This window comes from Narcine bancroftii, chromosome 11 (genome assembly GCF_036971445.1).
Source record: "Narcine bancroftii isolate sNarBan1 chromosome 11, sNarBan1.hap1, whole genome shotgun sequence".
Taxonomy (NCBI): domain Eukaryota; kingdom Metazoa; phylum Chordata; class Chondrichthyes; order Torpediniformes; family Narcinidae; genus Narcine; species Narcine bancroftii.
The window spans coordinates 24,443,903-24,469,147 of record NC_091479.1 but is presented as its reverse complement, the minus strand read 5'-3'; the positions used below and the strand labels follow the sequence as shown (position 1 = coordinate 24,469,147).

Genomic DNA, 25,245 nt, shown 5'->3' with positions numbered 1-25,245 from the left:
TGAAAAATAATCAGAATCCGAATTTATTGTCATGAACAAGTTGCGAAATTCATTGTTTTTGTGGCAGTGGCACAGGGGCAGAAGTTGGCCATCTGGCCCAGAGAGCCTGTTCAGCCGTGAACTCTGCCACACATACCAGCCTGTTCCCCTGCAACCCTTAATTCCCCTACTGCAGTGTGGATTGTAGAGGGTCACGTGACCTCTGTCTGGAACCTGCTGGCAATGTGGATTGTAGAGGGTCACGCGACCTCTCCTCCACACACCTACTACGCAAAAATCTGTCTCAAATACATTCAATGAGGCAGTCCCTCCTTCTTCCTTAGCCAGAGAATTCCACAATCCCCCTCCCTGTTCCAGATCTACTCCCAGATCTTGACGCTGTGTCCTGCAGCTCCGGTCTCACTTACCAGTGGAAACATCTGATCCTGGGACCTTCAGGAAGCTTGTTCTTTTCAATGGTTTATTCTGTTGTTCTGTCAGGGCTTGATCACCAGTAACTTCAGAAGATGCAGCTCACCTGAGTGTGTCACCAACACTTGAGTGCAGGCTAGACTGGGATTATCATTCTGCAGGGCGACCGATTAGTCTGTTCCTTAAGCACAAAGCCTTCCAACATGGACCCGTTCACAACTTGAACTTCAAACTCGAGCAACTTTCAGAGTATGTCACCTTCCAGAGAGCAGGTGACAAACGCACGCAGTCTAAGGCCTAGAATATGATGGTCACTCGGAACACCGCAGGATCTTCCAATCCACTTGGAAAGGTTAAGGCAATTTGCATCAACACGTCGAAGAGGATGGGTAGGTTTACAAGGGAATAAAGTATTCCTGAAGGAGGGGTGGGAAGGTTCAAAGTGGCATGGTCAGATCAATAGGGATGTTTGCTGACAATTCACCACTGTCCATAGTTTGGAAGAAATTGGCTCCTAGTCAGCAATGGATACAGGCAAGAGGCGGGCAGTCTGAGGTCTGCAATCCCACAGCATTACAATGTGTCCTCGTGTACTGGGATGGGAGGTGGGGCGACATCTCTCAACCTCCATGCTGATGCAATCACGAAGAAGGCTCGCCAGCGGCTCTACTTCGTTAGGAGTTTGAGGAGGTCACCAAAGACTTGCAAATTTCTGCAGGTGGACCGTGGAGAGCATTCTGACTGGTTATATGACTGTCTGGTACGGAGGTGCCAATGCACGGGACAAGAAAAAAATCCAGAGGGTTGTCACGGGCACCAGACTTCACTCCATCGAGGACATCGATAAAAGATGGCGTCATAAGAAAGCCGCCTCTATCCTCCACCCAGCCCTCTTCACTCTGCTACCATTGGGAAAAAGGTACAGGAGCCTCAGTGGCACAAAGATGGCTTCTTCCCCTCCACCACCAGATTCCTGAATGGATAATGAACCAAAGACACTTTCTCTTCCTTTGCACAAATTTACTTTTTTTAAATGTAATTTTTTGGTGCCATATTCGCACTGTGACTCTGCCACAAAATAACAAATTTCGGGACGTGTTCATGACAGTAAAATTCTGATTGTGATATGGCCCATCCTGCCCCACACAGGCTCCCACTGACCGATCCTGTCCTGATGCCGCCCCATCCAGTCACTCAGGATGAAGGCAGCAGAGACTCACGCGATACTGCCCAGAACAGGTACTGGGAAACAAACCACCACCCCGGCTTTTATAGACTGCACACTCCATTATCATCCTTGGGTATTCCCCAAGGGAGGGCTGGAGCAGGCCAACCTGGGACAGAGAAAACAAACCCACTTGTGATGAGCCAGGAGGAGCTGCCGACGAATGCAACCCAATATAAAACTGGGAATGAACGCCGGCAGCGCACGCAGCTCATTGGAAGGAAGGTGCCTGGAGCCAGGCGGTAATCACACTCACCATATCCTGCCCCAGCGGGGGTAAGTTATCGATCTCAGTTAAGTCAGACTGAGCTTGCTGCACTGCCTGCATACTTGAGTTAATGGTGCCCATCAGCACTTCTTGTGCTGAAGTCTATAAGCAGAGCATATTAGAATAAATTCATTGCTTCCCGAACAAATGCATTCATCAACTCAAATCATTGTACAAAAGTCTGCGGACACTGTGATTGAAATAAAAAAACACGATGTTGTTCTGATCAGAGAAACTGGATTATAGTTTAAAATTATTTAGATAATCTTCTTTGGAATTATTACTTACCAAAGATTATTCAAAAAAATTTATTTCTGAGATGTATAAGCTGTTACAATATAAAATGCCTAAACCAGATCTTCATAAATCAAGAATGAAATTGGAATTCGATTTAGATAGCAAGATTGATGAAAATGTTTGGAGAAATTTGTCAGTATGATTAAGGTCATAAATGTATGTTTATAAGGTCAGTGCAATATAATTTTTTACATCAATTGTATTTGACTCCCCATAAATTGAAAACAATTCAACTTAGTTCCTCAGATTTATGTTTTAAATGTGGTCAAGAAACAGGTACTTTTTTTCCCATTTGACTTGGACTTGTCCTCAGGTTAAAAGTTTTTGGTTACAAATTAAATTGTTTTTAGAATGGGTATTAAAAATGAATTTACCTTTTGATCCTATGCTGTTTTCATTAGGAGATATTCAGCCGATAGCTTTAAGATTGAGCTTGACTATGTATCAAATTGAATTTTTACGTTTAGCTGTAACATGGAAATCTGACTCGGTTTTAGATATGAACAGACAGCAGAATGAAATGAGAGCTTGTATTCCTTTAGAAAAGATTACATACAACTTGAGAGATAAATATTGTTTTCTTTAGTAAAGCCTGGAGCCCTTATTTGAAAATTATTGGCATTAAAGTTTGATCTCTCAGCCCGCTTCGATCGATACCACCGTTCTTGCAGTCAAAAAGTTTAAATGTGATTGTATTAGATGATGATCTCCTTTCTCTTTCTTTGTTGGTGGAGAAGAGAGGAGGGAGGGTATTAGTGGGGAGGTTGGTGATCTAAATAATTAATTAGATTTTAAATGATTTTAAAAATATTTTTAAAACCACCATGTTGGAGAAACTCAGCAGGTCAAACCGTGTACTTTATACAGGAAAGAAGTAAAGATACATAACCAACATTTCAGGCTTGAGCCCTTCATCAAGGTATGGTAAAAGTGTATGGACAGTCACCCCTCTCTCCTTTCTCCACCTATTACCTCCTGCCTTTGCGACCATGCCTCCCCCATACCATTTTATTCAGATGCCTGCCGATATTTTTCTAAACATATCGAGGGTGTAGGTTAATGGGGTGTAAAATGGCCTGTTACAATGCTGTATGTCTATGTATGTATGTATGTAAAAGAACAAATTACATCATGTTTGAACTGAATATGGATTAACATGAGCCTTTGGCTCCTGAGAGCACTCAACAAAAAACTGGGAAGAGTTCCTTTGTCCAGAACGGACTTTCTCCTCTTACCCCCCGGTCACCAATCGATGTGATCGACCAGGATCTTTGTCTGGAGATGAGCAAAATCACTGAGGACCCCTTCCACCCCGCACAGAGCATCTTTCAGCTGCTCCCGTCGGGGAAGAGATACGGGAGGATCAGAGCCAGCACCACCAGGCTGAGGAACAGCTTCTCCCCATGGGCAATGAGAACGCTGAACGACCAGAGGAACTGCTCTCACTAACTATCCGAGACTCTCGTATTTCCCAAACAATATTTATATATTTGTATATATGAATGTTTGTCTATATGTGTGTTATGTCTGGTTGTGTGTCTGCGTGTTAAGACTGGAGAACGCTGTTTCATCGGGTTGTACTTTTACAATTAGATGTCAATAAACTTAATTTGACGTAACTTGCCACCAACTTCATTCAGGGGAGTGCTTCCCTTACCAGTGGGGGCATGTGGCCTCGGTGCATCTGTCCGCTCAGGATCTGTTGCTGTGGAGGTGGCATAGTGCCCGTGTTGAAGTTCTCCGGTCCACCTGCTCCAGGCCTCATCACTGCTGCCAGTGCCACGGATGCATGCTCGATCTTGCCTGTCTTGTTAAACTGTTGTTGCAAAATTGTGGATCTGGAGAGCAGGAGAGGACACCACTGTTAGTGACCTGGAGGACAGCAGCCTGCGCATCCACTGCGACATCCCAACCCTAGCCCTAGGGTAAAGGGCATCCCAATCCCCATTGATTGTGTAAGGAAGGAAATGTGGAATCCTGGGAGCTAACGTGGACACGTCTGTCCCACCCACTTCAATTCCCCATCCCATTCCCCTGCTGACATGTCCATACATGGCCTCGTGCTCCGTCAGACTGAGACCACCTGCAAATTGGAGGAAGAACACCTTATCTTCCATTTGGAAACTCTCAACTGGATGGCATTAACATCAACATCTCCAGTAACCAACCCCCACCAATATTTCCCTATGTCTCCTTTCCTCTAGCGCTCTCTCTCTTCTTTTTCCTCCGTCCTTCCTCTAGCTCTGCTTCCATAGTCAATCCCGCCCCCGAGGCAATGCTTTCCTTTCCCCTCACCTGTCCCATCCATACCCAACTAACTCCTGCCCCTGCTGGTCCTTCCCTTCTCGCCAGCCTTTTAATTCAGATGCCTGCTGTTTATTCCCCTTCCTACTTTCTCTCCAATCCGACCTTCTACCACTTTCCCATGTTTCCCCCCCTTTGCACCATCTTCCCTCTTCCCACTGTCTCCTCCCTTCCCCCTCCCCACCATCTCCCCCATTTCTACCACCCCCTTCCCACCGGCTGTCCCCATGTTCCCCCATCTCTCCCCACCACTATCACTCCTGAACATCCAGAATTATTCAGAACACATTCATCTATTTTGGGTTCTGGGGGGATTGATGAATGGGCCAAACACAGGAGAAGGCTTTCTTTGGTCAGAGCATCAGGGACGGGGGCGGGGCGGGCGGGGACAGTTAGCCTGACGTTTCATTTGGAAGAATTGTACATTGGGTTCCAACATGGGAAGAGCAGCAATGAATGAAGCAAACTCCTGCAGTGAGCAACATGTCACTCCAACGGGCAATACAACACCCCCTCATCGGCACTGAGCTTGCACACTATCAAATCACTCCCCTCATTTCTGCAGGAGGCCATTGAACCCATTCAGTCCGTGCCAGCTCGCAGAAGAATTCCTCGACCCAGTTTGCCCACTTATTGCCTCATTCCAGGGACATGATCTCGTTTTTAACTGTTCATCGATCCGAATGTTTACTTTTTTGGAGACACCGATTCTTCCAACATGGTTGACTCTTCATCTCCTTCAAGTCCAAACCGGTCTTTACTTTGTTTCTGCAGAACAGGAAGGAATGGCGGTGGGTCAGAGAAAAAAAAACCCCATGAAACAGGGCACTGCTGATCCAAACTGCGCTGGTCTCTCACGTCACCAACTTAAACCGGACCCTCACAGCAAAATGATGCTGGGGACCTTCATGCTCAACCAGTTGCTTCTTTCCCTTTAACCACCACCCCCCACCCCCCCACATAAATGGGCTCTGGTCTACCCACAAGGGGCTGGATTGCACCATCATACAACCACTGCTTCCCCACGTGGAAAAAAAACCTTTCTCTTAACTCGAGGGATGTCTTTGTCAGCATGGCAGTTAGGGCAACGCCTTTACAGCGCCAGCAATTGGGACCGGGGGTTCAAACCCTGCACTGTCTATATGTTCTCCCTGTGTCTAAGTGGGTTTCCTCCAGGAGCTTTGGCTTCCTCCCACCATTCAAAACGTAGGTTAATTGGGCGGCGAAGGCTCGTGGCCAAAAGGGCCTGTACGCCTAAATTTAAATTCAACCTTTGATATTTAATCTTTGCAACAATGCCCCCTTGATCCTGCCCTCCGACCCACAGGAAAAAGTACCCCCTCACCTATTCTGCCCAATCACTTCATCATTCTTTCCAATTTGGGACCATAATGAGCTGTGTGTCTGATAGAGAGATGCAAGTGCTTTGGGGCAAGTTACAATGGCAGCAGTCCGCAGCCTGAGAGGTGAGCTTTGGGAAATTCCTAAACGAGCAGTTTTCACGGGAATCAAACCTCCCAACCCCCAATTTCACAAATGAGAAGCAGCGCTGAAACCCACTAATAAAAACTGGAATGAGAATTCAACAAGAAAGTGGAGTTTTTCAATGATTCACAAGTCCACCGGGGAGCTCAGACACGAGAAAAGTAGGGGGTGATGGGCTGTGAGGGAAGGAAGGTTCACATGGGTAGGCCCCACCTTGTGGACCGAAGGGCCTGCACTGTGCTGTATGTTCCACAACAACTCACAGAAGATAGGGTGAAGGGCAGAGGATCTTGTGTCAGACCCTGCGCCCTTGCGCACCTCAGGGCTGTGAGCTCCTTTTCACGCTACTGACCCACGACGGCATCACCAGATCCAGCTCCATCAGTGTCATCAAGTTTGCAGATGACACAACAGTCGTCGGCAACAACATCGAGCCAAACTACAAAGAGGTGGAAAATCTCGCGATATGGTGCAAGATGAAGGAGATGATTGTGGACGTCAGGAGGACTAGGAACGGACGCCCTCCACTACAAATCAACAACTCTATCATAGTTAGAGTGGAGAGCACCAAGTTCCTTGGAGTTCACTGAACTAGTGACCTATCATGGACACACATCCCCTCACTTGTCAGGAAGGAGCTACTGCACTTCCTGACAAGACTGAAGCGGACAAGGATACCAGCCACCGTCATGTCAACCATCTACAGGAGCTCTATCAATAGTGATCTGGCCACGGTTGCTACAGAGAAATGGATCAGAGATTAATCCACAGGACCAGAAGAGTGGCAGAGAGGAACACAGGAGTCTCCTCTCCACCACCCCCCCATCCCCCACAATCTCAGTGATCTACCGACATCATTGTCTGAAGAGAGTGTGCAAAATCATCGAGGACCCCTTCCACCCCGCACACAGTATCTTTTAGCTGCTCCCATTGGGGAAGAGATACAAGAGTACAGGAGGATCAGAGCCGGCACCACCAGGTTGAGGAACAGCTTCTTCCCACGGGCAGTGAGAACGCTGAACGAACAAAGGATCTGCTCACACTCACCATTTGATATTATAAAACGATATTTATTTATGTATTTGTGGATACAAATACTTATCCAGAATATGTATGTATTGTCGATCCGTCTGGTTGTGTGTCTACATCTTCTGCACTGACCAGAGAACACTGTTTTGTACAATTGAAGGACAATAAACTTCACTTGACTTGAGCTTACAACACCAGAATGTGAAATGAGGAACTGACAAAAATTCTTTGCCTGTAAAAGACCATATGACATACAGGCAGAAATAGGCCATTCAGCCCATCAAGTCTGCCACACCATTTAATCATGAGCTGATCCGTTTTCCAATTCAGCCCTCCACCCGGCCTTTGATGCCCTGGCAATTTCCAGAACCTGTCAATCTCTGCCTTAAATACGCCCAATGACTTGGCCTCCACAACCTCCTGTGGAAACAAATTCAACAGATATACCACCCTCTGGCTGGAGAAATTCCTCCATGTCTCTGTTCTAAGTGGACAAGATTTAAAAGGAAGGTGTCTGGCCCATCAAGCCTGGTCCACCACTCATGGCTGATCTGATGATCGGCCCATCTCCACCCACATGCCTGAATTCCCCTACTATGTAAAAATCCATCCAACCTTGTCTTAAGTATATTTACTGAGGTCACCTCCACTGCTTCAATGGCAGGGAATTCCACAGATTCATCAGCTTCTGGGAAAAGCCGTCCCTTCTTGTCTCCGTCCTATATCTGCCACCCTGAATTTTGAGGCTCTTTCCCCTAGTTCCAGTCTCCTCCACCAATGGGAACAACTTACCTACATCCATCCATCCTTTCGTAATTTTAGGTTTCTATAAGATCCCCTCTCATTCTAAATTCCAGCGAGTATAGTCCCAGACTACTTAATCTCTCCCCATAGACTAACCCCCTCATCTGTGGAATCAACCTGGTGACCATCCACTGCACCGCCTCCAAAGCCAGTCCATCCTTCCTCAGGTCAGGAGATCAGAACTGGACGCAGTTCTCCAGATGCGGCCTCACCAGGACCTTGGACTGTTGCAGCATAACCTGCTTATCCTAAATTCAATCCCTACAGGGAAGAAGGCCAACAAGGGTGGAGAGGAGACTCCTGTGTTCCTCTCTGCCACTCTTCTGGTCCTGTGGATTAATATCTGATCCATTTCTCTGTAGCAACCGTGGCCAGATCACTATTGATAGAGCTCCTGTAGATGGTTGACATGACGGTGGCTGGTATCTTTGTCCCCTTCAGTCTTCTCAGGAAGTGCAGTAGCTCCTTCCTAACAAGTGAGGGGATGTGTGTCCACAATAGATCACTAGTTCAGTGAACTCCAAGGAACTTGGTGCTCTCCACTCTAACTATGATAGAGTTGTTGATTTGTAGTGGAGGGCGACCGTTCCTAGTCCTCCTGACGTCCACAATCATCTCCATCATCTTGCCCATGTTGAGACTCTTGCACCATATCACGAGATTTTCCACCTCTTTGTAGTTTGGCTCGATGTTGTTGCCGACGACTGTTGTGTCATCTGCAAACTTGATGACACTGATGGAGCTGGATCTGGTGATGCCGTCGTGGGTCAGTAGCGTGAAAATGAGCTCACAGCCCTGAGGTGCGCAGGTGCTGCCACCCTGCAAACCAACCTTTTGCGATTCATGCACAAGCCCTCCCAAGTCTTTCTGCACGGCAGCATGCTGCAATCACTTACCAGTTAAATAATAATCCCATCTTCCATTTTTCCTTCCAAAGTGGTTAACCTCACATTTACCAACATTGGACTCCATCTGCCAGGCCCTTGCCCACTCATTGAACCTATTGATATCTCTCTGCAAACTCTTCATATCCTCTGTACAATTTGCTTTTCCACTCAGTGTCATCAGCGAACATAGATACAAGACCCTCTGTCACCTCTTCCATTTCATTAATGTTTACCATGAACTGTACCTCAGGCAGTTAAACAAGAAAAGTGTGATATTGCAGAATCTGTGCGATCAGTATTTTAACCCTCGTCAGCTGGAGGTGTGGGGCCTGATCTTTGGAGGACAGCTGGTGTTGGGCTGACAGTTTTGAAAGGAAGGAAGGGATCAACCAAGTTATTAAAAGCCAGTAAATTGAACAGGCTTGCCAACTTCCTGAACCGAATGATATCTGGCACACCGAGTCATGAACCAGGGTGGTGAGAGAGATGGGGAGAAATGGGCGTCAGTGCAATCACCCTAACCCTAAGCTGTGAGTGAGGAGTGCCCCAGTCAGTAGGGATGGGATTCGAGGCAATATCTAGGTCACGGAGGGTCTCCCGATGGAGGCACTGTCTGAGAGAAGAGCACCTGAGATTCAATGTTCAAATTTATTGCCAGAGTACATACATGATATCACATCAACCCTGAGATTCTTTTTCCTGTGGGCCAGGCAGAATTTCAATTTATCTGTACTCAAGAAAAAGATTTATATAGATACATACACAAGAGATAAATATAAACAAACTGACTGTGAGATACAGAAAAAATATTTAGTCATAAATAATGTGCAAAATTAGATGAGTTTGTTGAGGTGGTGTGGATCCTTGATGATCAATGCTGCTCTCCAACGGCAGCGTTCCCTGTAGATATTCTCAATAATGGCTGTGATGCCCTGGGCTGTGTCCACCACCCTTTGCAGGCCCTTATGCTCAGAAGTATTGGTGTCCCCACACTGACCGGTCTTCACACTTTCCACTACCTATCTGTAGAAGTTTTCAATGTCAAACTCAACCTCTGCAAACTCCTGAGAAATGAGGTAATCCTTGGGTCACAAGAAGCTGGGAGTGGAGGCACTGGCTGAGAAGAGAGCACCTGAGATTCAAGGGCCCAGGTGGGTTGTCCTCCATTCCCGACCCATACCACGACTGACCTCCGGCTTCTGTTTGCTCACACGAGTTTTCCCTTGGTCTGCGTTTCTGGTGCATTCACCACACACTCACTTCACTCACCTTCTTCAGGATAATGTCGATGTAGCCAGCAATGAGCTGCGAGATTTGTTCTCCCTCGGTGGTCTGAACAGAATAGTAGCTCTCCTGGTACTCCCCAAAGTCCTGCGGTTGGAGAGAGAGCAGAGTGAATCCATCCACCACAGCGACCCATGAAGAGTGTGACGTAGTCTGTCACCAGCCCACCCCACGTCCCAAATACCGGGTTTCATTGTCCTACAGAGCAAAGCCAAACCAATCTGCTGCATCGGAGAAAGAGTTGGGAAGTCGTGCTGGAGTTGGATTGGAGGAAGGACGGCAGCAGGCATGGCCAGGGCAAGTCGTTACAGAAGACTATTTGCCAGGTTCGATGATGGTTGTAGTTGGGCGGGGAACTCTCTGTTTGCCGCCATGAGGTACTGTGGGTGTGAAGACTAGACCAAACCTTCCTTCCAGATTTGGTCAATCTGGAGCTGAGGTGTAAATCGCCGTTGTACCATACTTCACCACCCCTCCCCCCAATGGAGTCTAAACCTTATTCAACCACGATGCACGGTCACCAATCCCCACCCCACGGACATCAAATCTCATTCAACCTCTACCCCATGCATAGACACCAACCCCAACCTCATAGACACCAAGCCCCACCCCACGGATACCAAACCTCATTCAACTCCAACCCCATGGACACTAACCCCACCCCACAGACACCAAACCTCGTTCATCCCCGACCCCATATGCCAACCCACACTCCATGGACACAAAACCTCATTCATTCTCTACCCCACAGACAGCAACCCCCCAATCCCCCACGAACACAAACCCCCTCCCCTTGGATAGCATCCCCACCCCAGGGACACCAATCCCCATCCCACAGACACCGACCCCCACCCCACGGGCGCCAAACCTCATTCACCCCCCACCCCACAGGCACCAAACCTCATTTAACCCCAAACCCTTGGAGCCTAAACCATTCAACCCCCAGCCCCTTCCACATTGCCAATTACATGTGGGTTGAACCCAGATCCATACTGTGCTGTGAAACATCCCATCCTGGCAGGCCAAGTTAAATTCAACTGGGCTCTGACAATTGGTGGGGCAAATGTCAGAGCCCGGCCTTGTTAACTCATTAATTGCCTTCTGGCAGTGTGAAAGCACAACTTGCTCTCACATCGTCACCACTGAAGGTGGGACCCCTTTAAAATGCCGGGTTGCCAACTAACCAGGTAAATCATGGTGTGGGGGGTGGGGGGGGGGAGGCTCCAGGGTGCAGCAGGCCCAGTGTTTTCCCACTTCCAAACTCATTCAACCCCCACCCCACAGAATCTAAACCTTGTTCAACCCCCTCCCCACAAAGACCAAACCCCTCCCCACTGAATCCAAATTCCTCCCACCCCCTGGAGACCAAACATTAACCGCCCCCCTTCAGAGACCAAACCTTGTTGAATCTCCACACCCTCTCCTCTAACCTACCCCACCAATGAGCCCATGCTATGGTTAAGCCCCCTCCACCCTGCCCCCTCAATAATTTGGACCATTTCCAACCCTCCTCTCATCTCTCTGCATTTCAGGAGACCAACTATGGCCTGACACTTGTTCCAAAAACTCCGACTCCCACAGCGACCTCTTCCCACCCTTCTCTTGTACCGACACCAGCCCTTCCCTTTATCCTCAGCCTCCGGCACATCCGCGGTCAGGAGAAGGTCTTCCTTTCCCAGTCAGGAAATGTCCTCCTTCAGAGAATGTGCCTCAACTGACCCCACCCACGTATGGGGGTTGTAGGTCAATTAAGTAATTGGGCAGCGTGGGCTCATCGACCAGAGGGGCCTGTTCCCATACTGTCCAAATATAAATACAGATGTGAAACAGCTGGAAGACAGTCACAAAAATTGCAAGTATAGACTGAGCTCCCAGTGTCAGTGAAGGCAGCAGAGAGGAAAGGCAAGACCAAAACAATGGACCCTCTCCAGTCCCCCCTACCTGACTGAAACCCCCAACCCCACTACACTCTCAGCCAACCAGCTGACAGCTCAGGACCAGGTGAGGTCCGCCCACCAGCAGCTATTCCTCGGCAACGTCTGAAGGTTTCCAAGGCTGGCGGAGACACCAGTGAAGATTCAATGCTTACCAGGGTGCCCAAGGCTGGAGGAAACACCAGTGAAGATTGAATGCCTCCCAGGGTGTCCAAGGCTGGCAGAAACACCAGTGAAGATTGAATGTCTACCAGGATGTCCAAGGCTGGAGGAAACACCAGTGAAGATTGAATGCCTCCCAGGCTGTGCAAGGCTGGCAGAAACACCAGTGAAGATTGAATGCCTACCAGGGTGTGCAAGGCTGGAGGAAACACCAGTGAAGATTGAAAGCCTACCAGGGTGTGCAAGGCTGGCAGAAACACCAGTGAAGATTGAATGCCTACCAGGGTGTGCAAGGCTGGCGGAAACACCAGTGAAGATTGAATGCCTACCAGGGTGAAGCTCTTCGGAGAGGCTGCCCAACGTTTGACAGTGGTGAGAGGCCACTCCTGTATCACTTCCTTCGTCTTCTCATCCACTCGCATCACTGAATCTTTAGTGATGCCCAGCAATCGAGGCACCAATTTATTCTTTCCCTTCATCTTCTCCTGGAGAACAAAGCACAGGACACTTGTAAGAACTGGTCCATTAACTACACTGCTCATTTCAACCGACACACAGTGAACGGGTCTGGTCAACGGTCGGAATCGCCCAACCAGTACAAAGTTTCCCTTCACCATCCAACCAGTAGGGGCCACATTGTGAGGTGCCAGGAACGACTCAAGTTCATGATCATCCGACTGTACAAGCAAAACCCTACAAAAAAGCGTTCTCCGGTCATAGGGTTTAAAACCCACAGATGCACATCCAGACAAACAATAGATGTGCAGGATAAGTGTTAATTCAGGGTTCCTCCCCCCTCCCCCCCAATACCATTTGGGACAAAGTCACTATTTTCCTTTATTTGCCCGTGCTCCACAGTTTTAAATTTGTAATCAAACAATTCCCATGGAATTAAAGTGGGCTCCAGATTTTATTCAAGGTTATTTCTGTACATTTTAGTTTGACCATGTAGAAATTACAGCATTTTTTATACAGAGCTCCCCATTTCAGGGCACCATAACATTTGGCTACACTGCAAGATGCAAACCATGGCAAAGGTGGCTCTGCTTTGATCTTGGGCATTTACTTTGCGTCTCCACACTTTGCTCTTGCCATCACTCTGATCCAGGTTAATCTGGGTCTCATCTATCCACAAGATTTTTTTTCCAGAATTCTGCAGGCTCTTTAAATACTTCCTGGTAATCTGCCTCATCTTGTTTCTGTGGTTAACTAGTGGTTTGCACCTTGCAGTGTAGCCTCTGTATTTCTGTTCGTGAAGTCTTTTGCAGACAGTAGTCACTGAAAAATCCACGCCTGCCTCCTGAATAGCGTTTCTGATCTATTGGACGGGTGTTTGGGGATCCTTATTCATTATGATGAGAATTCTTCTGTCACCAGCAGTGAAGGTCTTCCTTGGAATACCAGTCCCTTTGCCATTACTGAGCTCACCAACACACTCTTTCTTCTTTATAATGTCCCAAACTGTTGATTTTGGCATTCAAAGGTTTGGTGATGTTTCTTACGGTTTTATTCTTGTTTTTCAGCCACATAACGGCTTCTGGCACAACTCTGGTCCTCGTTGAAAAATGGCAACTACAGACTCCAAAGGTGATCAAAAACTTAGAAGCAAGCCCAGCTCTCTTCTACCTGAGCACTCACAAATACAAGTGAAGTCAAATGTCCCACATATTATGGTGCCCTGAAATGGGGGACTATGAATAAAAAGTGCTGTAATTTCTACATGGTCAAACCAAAATGTACACAAATAACCTTGAATAAAATCTGGAATGTGCACTTTAAATACATGGGAATTGTTTGATTACAAATTTAAAACTGTGGAGCACAGGGGCAAATAATGGAAAAAAAAAGTGTCTTTGTCCCCAAGAATATGGAGGGCTCTGTATACACAAATAAATATTGTTTATTAAAGATTAGAGTCTTGGATGGTCAGTGTGAGCAGCTCCTTTCAGCATTGTCTGCGGTAGGAAGCCGGGGTCGCCACAGAATGGAATGCTTTCGGAGAGGTATAGTCTTCCCAGGGATAGGCAGCATGGCTTTGTGAGGGGAAGGTTATGTCTCAAAAGTCTAATTGAGATTTTTTGAGGAAGTAGGTAGGGTGGTAGATGTGGTCTTTGTAGCTTTTATTAAGGCATTTGACAAGGACCCCCATGGGAGACTAATTCAGAAAACCATGAGGCATGGGATCCCTGGAACCTTGGCTGTGTGGAATTTGTAGTCGATTGAAAGTATTCTTCCTGGAGGTCAGTGACGAGTGGTGTTCTGCAGAGATCTGTTCTGGGACATGTACTTTTTATAAGTGAACTAGACAAAGCGGTAGAGGGATGGGTCAATAAGTTTGCAGATTAATGTTTTGGCACAGACTAGAAGGGCCAAATGGCCTGTTTTCTGTGCTGCAGTGTTCTGATATGAAGGTTGGAGCTGTTGTGGATAGTGTAGAAGGTTGGTGCAAGTTACAACAGGATATAGACAGGATGCAGAGTTGGGCAAAAAAGTAACAAATGGATTTCAATCTGGATAAGTGTGAGGTGATGCATTTTAGAAAGTCGGACCTGCAGGCTGAGTACAAGGTTAATGGCTGGATACTTAACAGTGTGGAAGAACAGAGGGGCCTTGGGGTCCAAATCCACACATCTCTCAAAGTTGCCATGCAGGTTGATCGGGTAGTTAAGAAGGCCTGTGGGATGCTGTGCTTCGTTAGGCGGGGAGTTGAGTTCAAGAGTCGTGAGGTAGTCGTGAGGCAATGTTGCAGCTCTGTAAATCTCTAGTGAGACCACACTTAGAATATCAGGTTCACTTCTGGTCACCTCATTACAGTACACTCTGGAGAGTGTGTAGAGGAGGTTTACCAGGATGTTGACTGGATGGAGAATGTGGCTTACAGTGCTCAGGCTTTTCTCTTTGAAATGAAGAAGGATGAGAGGTAACAATGGAGAATGACAAGATGATGAAAGGCATATATAGGGAGGAAGCACCTGTTTCCCAGGGCAAGAGTAGCAAACAAAGTGAGGGAGGAAAGTTTAGGGGAGATGTCAGAGGTAAAGAGGTAAGATTTGTTTTACACACACAGAGAGTTATAGGTGTCTGGAATGTATTGCCAGGGGTGATGGTGGAGGCTGGAACAATAGGGGCCTTTAAAAGAATGAGACATGGATGTAAGAAAAAGAGTTATTGGTGTGAGGTAGCGAAGGATCGTTGAGTAGGTTTGTATAGGTCAGTGCAACATCATGAGCTGAAGAGCCTGTACTGTGCAGGAATAATCTATGAAACCTATGGACCAAAAATGAGGAAGGACACACAGCCAGCGTGGGCACTGGATGTGGCTGGAGCTTAGTGACAGAAGGCCAATCCGAGGGGCTGCAGACCAAGTTCAGCCCAGGGCCCACGTCAGGGCTCCGTCCCCTGCCACTCGGAGCACTCCCTCTGCATGGCTGGCGGAAAATTTGGAGGTGAGGGTTTCCAGCCAACAGACAAAGTACGCACTTGCGGAGGGAGAACAACGTACCTTCACCAAAAAGAAGGAAACCCCGTAGGTTCGGAGTGAGCGGGCCAACTTCACGTACTTCACCTTTGCTTCGATTTCAGTCATTTCACCACAGTTTTTGTGTTCCTGATGTAACAAAACCAAAAGATATTCATTTCCTTGCTCACTGGCCGAACCCAGTAAACAGCGGCTACTTCTGGGCACAAGTGAACTTTTCACTTGGTCTGCTCCTGTGGTCCACCACTGTCCTTCAGCAGGCAGTGTTTGAAATGGAATATGGAAGGGTGCGTGAGAAGGTGACAGGAGAGGGGGAGAGAGAGAGGGGCTGCAGTTAGTGGAGCCGTCTCATGAACCCGGAAATGTGGGTGCTGTCAGTGTAACCTCATGGGCTTCCCCCAAAGGTAGGTATTATAGGAGAGGAATCAGGGTGTGTGTGATGTATGTAGGAGGGGTAGGCTGCAGCAATGATGTCAAGCAATGGGGTGACCCCGAGAACTGCCTACATCCCCTTCCTAGACTTGGAGAAATGAGGGCAATGAGATTGGGCTTTTGCAAAGTGTCACGCAGGCTGCGGGCGACTGCAGTCAAGGGACTGGCACCAGGATGTGGGCTGCTGGAGACTGGCTGAAGGGGCACCAGGAATCGGAAACAGGAGGCGAGAGGGTGCCAAGGGTGCTGAAGGTTTGCTGATCATGTCAGAGGCTTGGATCTGGAGCTGAGGTTGCCGATGATTTGTATTGAAGGCTGCAGGGGGCTGGAGGCAAATCCACGGACACTCAGTGATTCTGCGGGACTCTCTTTTGCTTCTCTTTCTCTGACTGTAAGAGACACCGGGCAATTTGTGCTGATGGCGAATCTGTCTGCCTTGTGGTAAACCAAAGGAAATTTTGTGTAATATCACACAATTTTATTACGCGACAGTAAAAGAAGCTTGAATCTTGAAATTGGGACCCAAATATCAGATAGGTACCCAGCAGGGGTTTCAGAATTTTGAAGTTAAATTTAGACATACATCACAGTAACAGGCCTTTTTGGCCCAGGAGTCTGTGTCGCCCGATTTACACCCATTTAATCTATAACCCTGAAGAGTGGGAGGAAACTGGAGGCCCTGGAGAAATCCCACGCAGATACTGGGAGAACGTACAAACTCCTTACAGACAGTGCAAGATTCGAACCCAAGTCGGTCCCGATCCCTGGCGTTGTAAAGGCGTTGCGCTAACCGCTATGCCAACCGTGCTGCCCCATCTTTCCCGGAAGAACCGAGAAGAGCACTGGGAGGAGGTAAAGTGGTCAAGGGCAACCGAGAGAAGGGCACAGCCAGGGGCAGAGAGTGGATGGAGAACTGTGCCAATGGTAAGCAGCTCGAGTTTGAGTTTGTTTCACCCAATTACAGAGTCTGTATTGTCCAGCTAGATTCTCTAATTCTTCTCCTCTCCTCTGTACACAGATAGTGGGGTTGCACCGTTCCAACACCACACCGTGCTTGGACTCAAACGCCCGGGTACTGATGGCAGCCAATGCCCACGGCTGCACTCACGTAAAGCATGCCGCGAGACCATCAGGGCGCAAAGCAGCAACCTGGCTGGAGAAAGGGTCTCGGGAAGGAGGAACGATGGGGAGTTTGGGGAGGGAATTCCAGGCCTCAGCACGGTGGGTAACATAGACCCAAGGGCATAGTGAATGGCGGCCTTGAGAACCGGCAGGAGCCAGCTGGACAGAGCCAACATGAGCCCAGAAGGTAGAGGCATGGTGGTGAAAGCCAACCCGGCAGACAGAGGCTGACATCGGCTTGAGCGGACAGGAGAGTGACGAAGGCTGATTTACCTCGCCTGTCTGCAGTGGACTGTCAGACTGAACATGGTACCTGGAAGATCTTCTTTTCTGCAGTTCTCTGCTTGATATACTCCTTGGGCAGGAACTCCTTTAGACTGGAGGACAGGGTGAGTAGGTCAGAGTCACCATGAGCTCAGACTAACATTAACACCCCCCTACCCTGGTCACCTCACACACTCTCTGCCAGAGAGGAGTAAAGACCTTTTTCCATCATCTCCATCCCTGACCAAGGGCACAGCCCAATGCCCCACAACCATGAGGGGACCACTGCGCCCATCATTCTCCCCATCCATGTATAAACCATCCCCATCACACCCTTACCCTGTCACACCCACCCCTCCCCATCACGTTCTGCCCCGTCCCACTCTATTCCCTCAGCCCAACCACACAGACACACCAAAACCCACCTCCCACCCTCGACATACCAGCTCACTCACACAAACCTTGACCCTCTCTGTCAAACCTTCCAGATCCCCCCCTCCCACTCCCCCATCCCACCTCGTTACAGCTGTGTCTCATCCAATGATTCCTGACCACAAGTGAAAAACCCACCAGACCCTGGCCTTGTCTCTGTCCCACATGCCCCATCCCCAACCCTTGCCACAGGTCACTGCCCTGACATACTCCAGAAATCCAGGCTTGTGCTTGTGCTCGACGTGGGCTCCGAACTGGATGTGAGCCTGGATGCCCCCAAACTCGCCAGCTTTCTCGAACGAGACTGGGTGTGAGCCATTGAGGATGTCATCTCGCGCCTGCAAACAAGAAACAGTCAGGACTGCATCAGATGCTGGGCCCTGTCCCTGAAACTGGCTCCAGGGGGAAAGGCCAAAAACTCCTAGACACGCCACAGGTCAAAGGTGGACTGTGGAATCCCTCCTTGCCCTGCAGACCCACCTCACTGAACCCATTAACCTCCCCGTGCCAGCAGCCCCACAATGTGTAGAAACAGCAAGGATTCTCCAACTGCTCCAGGGTTTGCCAGACTTGAAGCAAACCAATCACAGGAAGCATGGGTAGGACCATGTACAGACATGATGCATGAGCTAGTGGCCCACTCCAGAGCTGAGCTCAACACTCCCACACCCTCCCCTTTGCTCTCTTGGTCAAAAGCAGACACATTAGGGCCAGGTCCATCCCTGTTTGGGCAGGTTCTCGAATACTAAGACCCAATTGTCTGGCTAAACGAAGGGCAGGCAAATTGTTCAGTCCCCAGAAGAAATCCAACCAACCAAGGGGACACCAGGGTCAGGACCTAGCTCCAAACACCCTGTCACCCCATGCAAAGCACTTGAAGCAGAAAACACATCTGAAGGGTAGGTTTGCATTAAGTGTAGGACATGTATGGGACAGATGTGCATGAAGCACAGGTCATGTCTGTGGGGCAAGTTAGCATTAAGAGCAGGGCATGTGTGGGACAGGTGTGCATGAAGCACAGGTCATGTCTGTGGGGGAAGTTTGCATTAAGAGCAGGGCATGTCAGTAGAAGGAAATAAAGCTCCAACAGTAGCGGTTGCTTTAGACGCAGAGAAGGCATTTGACAGAGTAGAATGGAATTATTTATTCAAAGTACTACAAAAATTCAGCTTACCAGAGAAATATATTAATTGGATTAAAGCATTATATAAGGGGCCATTGGCAAAAGTGACAGTAAATGGATATATATCAAAACAATTTAACTTAAGCAGATCAACAAGGCAGGGATGCCCACTATCGCCCTTATTGTTCGCGTTAGCCATAGAACCACTAGCAGAACTGATAAGAACAGAAAATAAAATAAAAGGGATAAAAATAAAAGACAAGGAATATAAAATCAGTTTATTTACAGATGACGTTATAGTATACTTAACAGAACCAGAAATATCAATAAAAGAATTACATAAGAAATTGAAGGAATACGGTGAAGTGTCAGGATACAAGATTAACGCAAATAAAAGTGAAGCAATGCCAATGAATAATGCGGATTTCTCGAAATTTAAGAAGGAATCACCATTCAGATGGCAAATGCAAGCAATGCGATACCTAGGTATACAAATAAATAAAAATCTCGGCCATCTATATAAACTCAATTATTATCCACTAATGAAAAAATTACAGGACGACTTAGAGCATTGGAAAGATTTACCACTAACACTAATAGGAAGGATAAACTGTATAAAAATGAACATTTTTCCAAGGATACAATATCTATTTCAGGCATTGCCAGTACATTTGACAGAGAAATTCTTCAAGGAGTTAAAGAAAATAATAAGAAAATTTTTATGGTAAGGGGGGAAACCGAGGATAGCACTAGATAAATTAACAGAATGGTATAAACAAGGAGGCTTACAACTGCCAAACTTTAAAAATTATTATAGAGCCGCACAATTAAGATACCTATCAGATTTTTATCAAACAAGGGAAAAGCCAGATTGGACTAGATTAGAACTAGATAAAATAGGGGAGAAGATACCCGAACATATATTATATAAATGGGATGAAAAATTGGTACAACGTAGGAATTCTCCAGTATTACATCATCTGCTCAATATTTGGAAGAAGATTCATGTAGAAAGGAATAAAACAAATTACCAATTACCAAAACTAATACTGACGCAAAATCAGCTAATCCCTTTTACAATAGATAACCTTTCCTTTAGAGAATGGGAGAAAAAAGGGATCAAAAGAATAGAAAATTGCTTTTCGGGAAATAAATTATTATCCTTTGAACAAATGAAGGATAAATATAATATAACTCACGATACAGTGTTGGCATACTACTAACTGAAATCCTACTTGAAGGACAAATTGGGAAGCAGTCTGAGGTTACCAAAGGGAAGTAATTTTGAATATGTGATTACAGACACAATGATAATCAAAAAATTTATAACAAACATGTATATTAAACTACAAGGAGAATGAGGAAACAAATGGTAAAACTAAACAAAAATGGGAACAAGATCTAAACATAAAGATAAAGAAGGAAACATGGGAGAAGTTATGCTCAGGAACTATGAGAAATACAATAAACACGAGGTTACGCATGATACAATATAACTGGAAACACAGGCTATACATTACACCTCAAAAGTTAAATAAATGGGACCCAACAGTATCTGACAGATGTTTTCGCTGTAAAAAGGAAATGGGAACAACAATTCATGCAATCTGGACATGTGAGAAAGTGAAAAAATTTTGGGAAGATCTAAACCAGATATTAAATAAAATCACAAAAACCCAGAGATCTTCCTCCTAAGTAACATAAAAAACAAAGAATTTGGACTTGATTTGGATGGTGCACAAAAAAGATTTGTTAGGATAGCCCTAGCTGTAGCAAAAAAATGTATTATGTCAGCCTGGAAATTAGAAGATAACTTGAGAATACAACTACGGTACATAGAAATGAATAAATGTATTCCATCAGAAAAAATAACCTATAATTTAAGAAATAATATTACAATATTTGAACAAATATGGGAGCCATACATGAAACACAATAGAGAAAACCTACCGGGGACATCTACCACCTAAAATGACAAAAGGAGAAGAGAATGAAAAGAACTGACTCAGTGGAATTTCTTGTTTATTTTTATTGAGTGACAACATTGTTTGACGGGTTTATTGTATCTTAGATTCCAAACTTTAAATGAATGGGAGGGGAGGTAGGGAGGGTGGGATGGGAGGAGGAGAAAACGACACTGTATATATTGGAAAAGGAAAATGTATGTATCTTGATCAATGTGGTTTATAGTGTGAAAAATAAAAAAAATTTTAAAAAATGACAAACTCAATTGGAGGCTCATTTAAGGATTTTTACTTTACACTTTATTTATTATTGATTTTTTTTCTGTATTTGAACAATTTGTTTACATTTCTCCCTTTTTCCTTGATTTCAGTTTACAGTAATGTGACAGAGTAAATACATATGTTTTTGGGAGATAAATTGGGAAAGGTCTGTTAAAACAGATCTTATTTGAAATACTGGAGCTCTGCTAATGCTAGACATAGCGGGGCCTAACAACTATTGACAAGAGCTTTGAAGAGTGCTCAAGAGACTTCACTAATGGATTGTTATTTACCAAAGGCAATAGATGAGAGAGCAGGCTGGAGCCGCTGCTGTCTGGAAGAACTTGCTGTTGTAAGCGGGTCATGCAGTTTTGTAAGCAGAGAGAGTCAAACAAGGTTTTTCTCTAAGAGAGAGATCGCTTATACAGTGTTACAACCAGCAACAGCAGATGGGACTGGAACAGGACAAGCTGGCAAGCTTATGGAAAACCCCATTTGGAAGACAGTCTGGTCAAAGTCCTTGTGGTTCATGCAAGAGGAAAGGACTGGACGTCTAATATTCCACTTGGAATAAGGGAAACCAAAAGGAACTCTGTGATGACCTGAAAGAAAGAGGTTATCATCTGGAGAACCCTGAAGGGGCAAGTTTTGTCAGCAAGACACTGGAGTGGATGACTAAAAAGGAATCAGTTGTGGGTGTCCTGGAACAACACATCTCTCTCTCTGAAAACCAACAAGAACCTTCCTGAGTGGTAACCATTTTCCTTTCGAGCACCAAAGCCTGGTGAACATTATAAATGTTAAATTCTGTGCACAGTACAAGAATTGCCTGCAACCAGTGAACTTGGAGGAGTGAGAAGTGAGAATGGAATGTGAACCAAAGAACTTTTCTGAACTTACACACACGTCCGCTTAGAATTAGAAGGGGGTTAAGTTAGATTAAGTAAGTTAGTGATAAGTTAAAGTGTGATTCTATTTTCATGTTTAAAGATAATTAAAAGTAACTTTTGTTTAAGTAAAAAAAAGAGCAGGGCATGTGTGGGACAGGTGTGCATGAAGCGCAGGTCATGTCTGTGGGGGAGGTTTGCATTAAGAGCAGGACATGTGTGAGACAGGTGTGCATGAAACACAGGACACGTCTGTGGGACAGGAGTGCATGAAACACAGGACAAATCTGTGAGGCAGGTGTTGACTGCCTTATTCAGGCTGTAACTATCTGGACACAAATAGCTCCGTCCGGCTCAACGTCACCCAACAATCGCTGGGAATCCCTTTACCTGAACGTAGAGTAGGTTCAACTGCACGGGGTCTCGGGAATCCACATTCTGATCAGAATAGAAGAACTTGCGCCGTAACAACAGCGTTTCATTTTCATCCACGCCTTGTTCTCGGAATGTCCTACTGTGGTCCAACCAGTTCACTGCCGGAGAGAGAGAAATCATCCACACATCTTCGAGTGCAGCCCCTCACGTCCCATCCACTCCTGATCCCCACGCCTGTACCTCTCCATCATCTCAGAAGAGTCTCAGAAACCACGTTAACCCCTTGACAACAGCCCCAGTCTTGCAAAGAGCTCTGCGATTCATCCCATCCACAGTCCTGCATACCCCCATCTTCGAGGAGAAAAGGACGGCAGAAAGCTGGAGTGGACAGCACGGCTCCTCAAGGTGCCTCCGCTCATTCAACGTCTCTGACCCACTACCATCAGGAAGGAGGTTCAGGAACATCAAAATTAGGATGGTCAGGCTGGGAAATAGCTTCTTCCCGGAGGCTGTGAGATTGATGAACAGTATCCTGTAACCGAGTGAATCATCCCAAAATATTTTTATATATTTATTTTAAATCTTAACTTTGTGTGTATGTGATTATTATTTGCTGTGCATGGTGTGCGCGCGCACGCGCTGTGGTCTAGAGAAACACTGTTTCAGCGGGTTATGTATAGTCAGATGGTAATGAACTTGAACCTGAAACCTGTCACTTCTGCTGTGCCCACATCCCCCACCAATTTTGCCGTGACTAAAATCCCGCACAAGCTAAGTATTCAGTCTACGAGAGTAAAACCATGCTGAAGACTCACCCTCTGCAACCATTAGTCATACAAGCAGAAATAGGCCATTCAGCCCATTGAGTCTGGCCTGTCATTCAATTATGAGCTGATCCATTTCCCCACTCAGCCCCATTGCCTGGCCTTTTCCCCATAACCCTTGATGCCCTGGCTAATCAAGAACCTGTCAGTCTCTGCCTTAAATACACCCAGAGACCCGGCCTCCACAACCACTTGTGGCAAAAAATTCAACAGATTTACCGCCCTCTGGATGAAGAAATTCCTACGCATCTCACCTTTCAAATCTGAAGTTGTGCCCTCTTGTCCTAGACTCTCCCACCATGGGAAGGAACTTTTCTATACCTACCCTATCTATTCTTTTCAACATTCAATGAGATCCCCAATCACGCTCCTAAATTTCAACGAGTATGGGTCAAGAGCTGTCAAACGCTCCTCATATGATAACCCTTTCATTCCCAGAATCATTCTTGTGAAGCCCTCTCCAACATCAGCACATTCTTTCTTAAATGAGGAGCCCAAAAGTGAGGTCTTTTAAATTTTTTAAAATTTAGACGTGCAGCACGGCAACAGGCCATTTCAGCTCACAAGTCTGTGGCACCCAATTACATCCATTTAACCTATGTTTTAAACAGTGGGAGGAAACCGAAGCCTCAGGGGAAACCCGCGCAGACATGGGAAGACAGGTACAAACCCCTGACAGACATGGGATTCAAACCCCAGGCCCAATCACTGGGTGCTGCAAATGCTTTGTGCTAACCAATTATGCCAACTGTGCCCATCAGTGCCTTATAAAACATCCCTAGTGAAACATTTCCTGCCCCGAATGACTGCCTCATCCTAACTCAATGGTCTTGTTTACAAATTCTCCCAGCAAGGAAAGCTCTGGGAATCCACCCTATCAATCCACAGTATCATAGAACATAAGCCTAAGCAGCAGCTGATGTTTTACTCCTTTGGACTCTGGCCACTGTTAATCTTTCAAAATATATAATCCAGACTGGGTCCATGGGTAAACGACAGAATGAACCAGCTGGTGGTTAGGTATAAAGCCAGTCCCTGAGAACTGGGACACAAAGTGCATGCTCTTGTTGGTTGTCCCTGAAAACAGGTTCATGGGGTCCAAATGGTTAAGGCTCTTTGCCCAATTACCTGTTTGGGAAACAGTCTTGCCCAGTGAAACCTGTCCAAATTCCAAGTCGCTCCCTCGAAATCTTCATCGAGACGCCTCTGCTCCAAGAGGCATACTCTGGGTCACCCAAATGTCTTTATGTAACTGGAGACCCTCATCCTTCTCTATTCCCAGGGGAATACTCTAGGCCTCCCGAATGTCTCCACGTAACTGAAGACTCCCCCCCCCCCCACCCACCCCCCCCCCCACCTACCACTCGTCTATCCATCAGCCTCCCTAACTCAGAGTTGGGGCCGGGATAATCTGCACTGCATTCACTCACAACTTAGATAAATTTCATAATGTTTCTTTTTTTTTAAGTGAAAGCACACGGGGTCATTGAACCAATTGAAAGAATTGTTGAAACCAAGTTATTTAACTATTTATTGACAAACCTTGGACTGTTGAGTGAAAGATCTACCAAGTCTAATCTATTACAACAAGGGGCTCCCTTAAAGCTCGTGAGGGGGCAGGAGATCCCCCGCACCTTGGGAAACTCCGTGACAAGGCGCAGCGAGGCACACACACTGTGCTCCGGATCACCCCCTCTCAAATTGCCAATGGGCCTGGGGGCTTCATTTTCACCGATCTGAAAAGTGGAGAGAAGGAAGCCCTCAAGGAACACAAAACTTGCAGGGGCTGGAACCTCGAGCTGGCACTGAGGTGCTAGAGGAACTCAGCGGGTCGGGCAGCTTCCGTGGGCGAGTAAGGACGAGTCAGTGTTTCAGGTCGGGATGTTCTATCGAGACTGAAGTGGGAAGGGATGATATCAGGTAACATCGAGGGGCAGAGAAGCTGGGGAGGTGGTTCCACCCAAGGGAAAAACGGGCCTGTAGGGAGCCAGGC

General features: G+C 46.6%; 1 protein-coding gene across 3 annotated transcripts in view; it reads right to left on the bottom strand.

Annotated features, from left to right (window-relative positions):
- Positions 1-25,245, bottom strand: part of LOC138745673 (talin-2) — a 337,585-nt gene that overhangs the window by 192,508 nt on the left and 119,832 nt on the right. For all 3 annotated transcript variants that reach the window (XM_069902933.1, XM_069902934.1, XM_069902935.1), the window contains 9 exons: positions 22,444-22,586; positions 18,029-18,156; positions 17,436-17,499; positions 15,593-15,697; positions 12,420-12,575; positions 9,980-10,081; positions 5,197-5,273; positions 3,859-4,039; positions 1,893-2,006 (listed from right to left, as the gene is read on the bottom strand). In XM_069902933.1, coding sequence (XP_069759034.1) covers positions 1,893-2,006; positions 3,859-4,039; positions 5,197-5,273; positions 9,980-10,081; positions 12,420-12,575; positions 15,593-15,697; positions 17,436-17,499; positions 18,029-18,156; positions 22,444-22,586 — 1,070 coding nt within the window. The remainder of the gene's footprint in view (positions 1-1,892; positions 2,007-3,858; positions 4,040-5,196; positions 5,274-9,979; positions 10,082-12,419; positions 12,576-15,592; positions 15,698-17,435; positions 17,500-18,028; positions 18,157-22,443; positions 22,587-25,245) is intronic.